Here is a 4,850-nt window from a genome sequence, read left to right as displayed (position 1 = left end):
GGCTAGCGCAAGCATTTTAATGATGCGTTCAAGAGCACCCGTAGAGATCAACGTCACGTCTCAATCAAGTGTACCTCCCAAAACGATGAATTCTTTACATGCATTAGTTTTATCTATATTACTATGCTATATAATCTTTAGCCAGTAATAATGTAATTGCACATTTACCTTATTATTTGTAATAATAATAATAATAATAATAATACCAAAAATTAATATCTACTGCTGTATTTTGACTCATATAAACATGTTATAGCGTTAGGGATTATCTTATACATTTATTTCTTCTTCTTAAAATAAAACAAATAATAATAATAATACATTTCAGGATTGAGGATATTCTTGGGGCTCGAGCAACAACTAAAATTCAGAATCATTTCTTTATTTATTTTTCAATTTGTTTATTTTTTTAAATTATTACTATTAAGGAAACAGTGTTAGTCATTCGAATGTAGTTTTGAATTTTTTGTTTTCATTATTATTGTTGTTATGCTTTTTTTCCCCCTGCTTTTTTTCCTTTCGTAACCCAGACCGGTAGAGGGCAGTAATGCGCGTAAATATTGGTTTGTCAACTCCCGACAAGTCTGAAGTAAACTGAACTCGAATGCCTTTGCTTGTGTTTAGCTTAGCCTAGCTTAGCTTACTTCACTTCGCTGGTCAAAATATGTCGCTTTCCGAATTAGAACGTTCTGGTTGTTTAAAAATACTTACATTGATGTCGAAAGTGGACCTTCTTTCCCTGGTTGACACCGTTACTAACAAAATGATTGCTGTGGAGAACGTTACAGGTATATGTCAAACTGTGAAATCAGTGAATTGGTTATATATTTGTGTCGTATTTCAATGTAATGTCACCCAAGTTCGTCTTCACAGTATATCCAAAGTTGAAATAATTATTCTAAAAGATTGCTTTAAAACAAGGCACTTGGTTTTAGCGAAGAAGTTACAACTATTTAAGTGTTAAACTCGAGAAATCCTGCAAGGAAGTTAAATCCACCACTTTCTGGGGGATGTTTTGCACTGAAATAAAATATGTCTTACCTTTTTTCATACAGAAGCCAGAGAGACGATCCTTTCATTCTCTAAAAATGCAGAGGAGCTGCTGAAAAGGAAGAAAGTTCACAGAGACCTCATATTCAAATACCTGGCAAAAGAAGGGGTGGCAATGCCCCCCAGTAGTGAAAAGCACCAGTTAGTGAAGAGGACACTGGCGCTCTGGTCAACTGAGAAGGTATGGTCATTGAAATATTTGCACGCTCTGAAAATCTGCAAATGTTTTTGTAGTGTAGGGTTGGTATTACACAGTTCCTGCCTCATGTGGATTTGAACTTTTTGTCAGTGGATCTGAAATTTATACGACTACTATGACAAATATAGGTTCACTTGAGCAGAGAACAAAAGATTTCTACATTTCATCATTGTTTTTTCTTTCAGGGGGCGGTTAAAGAACATATTCCTCAGGCGACAGATGACATGGAAGAGAGACCGGTACCAAAGATGGCAGAAGAGACAGCAGACACGGAGGCTGACTATGACCGTGAGACGTTGGTCTTAGGGCAACAGTTCTGTAGTTGGTTCTTCCAACTGTTGAATAGTCAAAACCCATCACTGGGCCAACAACCTCAAGATTGGGGACCGCAGCACTTCTGGACGGACACAAAACTCAACCTTGTTGCTAGGTATCATTTTCAAAGACTGACTTACTCGCCATTAGACATGTGCCTAATACCGTTTTCGAGGTATACCGTGGTATGAAAACGTCAAGGTTTCAAAACCGCAAAAATTTTACGTCACACTGTCCCTGAGCTATTAGCTATTTTTTATGTTCCAAAAATGCATGGAGAAATCCCTTGCTTGCAGCTGTAAGGCTCAACCCTCCCCCACCGGTTGTTGCTCAGTGTCCGTGAGTCATCTGTGCTGGAGGAAGTGAAACTCCTGAACTTTTTTCCCCAATTGATGAAAACGAAATCGCTGGTATGGGAAAACTTCGGCTCCAGAAAAGTTTGACAGCTGTGGCTTAGAGGACGGCCAACCGACATGTAAAACACGTTTGCTAAGGTTGGCTGCCGAGGAGGCAATACCTCGAATAAGATTTCGCATTTATACAAAATTAAAGGTTAGTAAACATTGTCATGAATTTTTCCCACCAGCTACAAGAGTTTACTCCAGCATGTTTAGTGTGTCTAGCGGTGATAAAATGTAGTGCTGTTTTCTCTGTGTGGCAACTGTCTGATTTATATATATATATATATATATATATATATATATATATATATATATATATATTAGGGCTGTCAAACGATTAAAATTTTTAATCGAGTTAATTACAGCTTAAAAATTAATCGTAATTAATCGCAATTAATCGCAATTCAAACCATCTATATAACATGCCATATTTTTTTGTAAATTATTGTTGGAATGGAAAGATAAGACGCAAGATGGATATAAACAGTGGGGAGAACAAGTATTTGATACACTGCCAATGGCAGTGTATCAAATACTTGTTCTCCCCACTGTATATTCAACATGCGGTACACAAGGACTGTATTTGTTTATATTAACAATAAATCAACAAGATGGCATTAACATTATTATCATTCTGTTAAAGTGATCCATGGATAGAAAGACTTGTAGTTCTTTATGAGAAATGTTAGTACAAGTTATAGAAATTTTATATTAAAACCCCTCTTAATGTTTTCGTTTTGATAAAATTTTCAATCAAAAAATAAACTAGTAGCCCGCTATTGTTGGTGACAATAATTACTTACACTATAAAATCAGTCGTAGCCTGGTACACCAGACTCAACGCTGTTCCAGCTATTGAGTCTGGCCACCATTCCCACGGAAACAATTTCCAGGGCGGAGCAAGCCACAGCAAACAGACAGCGGAGTGGACCAATCAGCGACGGGCAGACGTGACGTTAGTAAAATGGCGACCGCAGGACGATGGACTTGCGCGCGGAAGTAAACATACGAAGAGAGCGGAGTTTATTCGACATGGCTAGCGCGAGACAGACTGTTGTCAATGACTCGTGTCGATGTGTTTTTGGTCATTTAAAACTGATTTTACCGTGGATTGGAACATATTCTCGGCTCTGCCGTTCACCATCTGTGCTGCTGAAGAGACGACTTTCGACGCGCAAGAGTAACGTTGCTCGTGAAGAACACGTCACGCAAATAAACGAATCTGATTTGTCGATTGATTTTGTACCTGCTCGAAAAGGCCGTTAATGGGATGGTTTCCAGACTATACTATCAGTGTTTGAAAAATACAGGGAGAATAGTCTGGCAGAGCCAGGCTAAATCAGTCGCACCCAAGCGCCAGCAGAGGGCAGCAAAACTCCGCAAAACACAATTAACAAGTGGGCCTTCACTCTACTGTCATTTAAATCTGTCTGAGCTGGGCAAGTGCGTTAATTGCGTCAAATATTTTAACGTGATTAATTTAAAAAATTAATTAACGCCCGTTAACGCGATAATTTTGACAGCCCTAATATATATATATATATATATATATATATATATATATATATATATATATATATTTAAACCCTGATATCTCAAAGTAACCCATTTTAGAGCTGTAATTGCAATACTGTGAAACCGTGATATTTTGTATTTTGGCTTAAGGTTATCATACCGTCAGAATATTATACCGGCACATGCCTATTGGCCATAAGATAGATATAATATTAAATCGTTTTCACCCCCAATGTATACACAATCAACCAGTGTACATTCATGGTTGTGTTTTCTCTGTATTGTAATGTACTTGTCATCCACAGTGCTGGCAATGAGCAAATGGAGGAGTTTGCAGGTGCCGAACTGGTCAGCTGTCGTCTCTTGGCGTTGACCAAGGATGAGCGTCTCCATTTCAGCCCCAACCTGGAAGCAAATGGCCTCAAAGCACTGGCCTCACCCCACGGCCTGGTTCTGGTGGCCGTGGCCGGGACTATCCACAGAGACACAGCCTGCCTTGGCATATTTGAGCAAATATTTGGACTCATTCGCTCACCGATGGATAATAACAGTTGGAAGATCAAGTTTGTCAACATGAAGATTAGAGGACAAGATGCTATAGTAGGGACTCAGACGCCAGTACCAGCCCTGATGTACAACTCCAGTGACTTACTGATGCTTTCTACTCAGTGATGTTTAAGACTATTTCTAATTTATTTTATCATGTTTTACATTTTCCTTTGGTTATCTTTTTTAGGTAATGGCTATGTGTGCACGTCAATAGATGCAGTTGCACAGGAATACTGCATCTTTGTTGCTTGAACCATAAAAGAACATTCACTTTTCCACTGCTCTGTTTTTTTCTGTTCGATTTACTGAGCTTCATATTCATGCTAACTGACATTTTAATATATAATAATCAAATAAACATATTGAATCTTCAAAATTTTAAACATTTCTGACATTGCATAAATCTGTTTCTGTGTCATTATTTAGGACAGCTCAAGGCTTTTGGCTCACTTAAGCAAGGCTAGTGTCATCTCTAAACGAATTTCATCCTTTCATTTTGGTGTTAAAAATTGAAATGAAGTACAGGTGCAGTTTGTATAATACGATGAGGTACTGTGGTGCTGCCTCCAGAACTTTTTCACAGGGATAACAAGATATGGATACTTCATATCTTTGTGTGGTACACCTAAATGAGAAATCAGTTCATGACAGTATTATACCATTGTAGTAGTAGTAAATCAAAATAGCAATCAAATATTTAAAGGGACATACTACATTTTTATCATCTGCATTTCAGAGGTTGGAATCATGTTTAATAAAATGAAAATACATAGAATTTCATTTTTTATGAGGTAAATTGTTAGAGTTGAAGCTAGGTTTAT

At 37.6% G+C, this 4,850-nt stretch overlaps 1 protein-coding gene across 1 annotated transcript; it reads left to right on the top strand.

Moving 5' to 3' along the window:
- The first annotated feature begins 574 nt into the window (after window positions 1-574).
- c12h3orf38 (chromosome 12 C3orf38 homolog) lies at window positions 575-4,386 on the top strand. The gene is made up of 4 exons (XM_057852187.1): window positions 575-788; window positions 1,056-1,231; window positions 1,435-1,679; window positions 3,786-4,386. Exons 1-4 carry the CDS (start codon window positions 665-667, stop codon window positions 4,150-4,152), a joined length of 912 nt encoding a protein of 303 aa, XP_057708170.1. The 5' UTR covers window positions 575-664; the 3' UTR covers window positions 4,153-4,386.
- The last annotated feature ends 464 nt before the right edge of the window (window positions 4,387-4,850 follow it).

Source organism: Corythoichthys intestinalis, chromosome 12 (genome assembly GCF_030265065.1).
Source record: "Corythoichthys intestinalis isolate RoL2023-P3 chromosome 12, ASM3026506v1, whole genome shotgun sequence".
NCBI classification, from domain to species: Eukaryota; Metazoa; Chordata; class Actinopteri; order Syngnathiformes; family Syngnathidae; genus Corythoichthys; species Corythoichthys intestinalis.
This window is presented reverse-complemented; position numbering and strand designations above follow the sequence as displayed.

Coding starts and splice junctions, on each gene's coding strand:
- c12h3orf38 (XM_057852187.1), top strand. CDS start 665: ATGTCGCTTTCCGAATTAGAACGTTCTGGTTGTTTAAAAATACTTACA. Junction 789..1,055: donor TGCTGTGGAGAACGTTACAG/GTATATGTCAAA, acceptor TTTTTCATACAG/AAGCCAGAGAGACGATCCTT. Junction 1,680..3,785: donor AAACTCAACCTTGTTGCTAG/GTATCATTTTCA, acceptor TGTCATCCACAG/TGCTGGCAATGAGCAAATGG.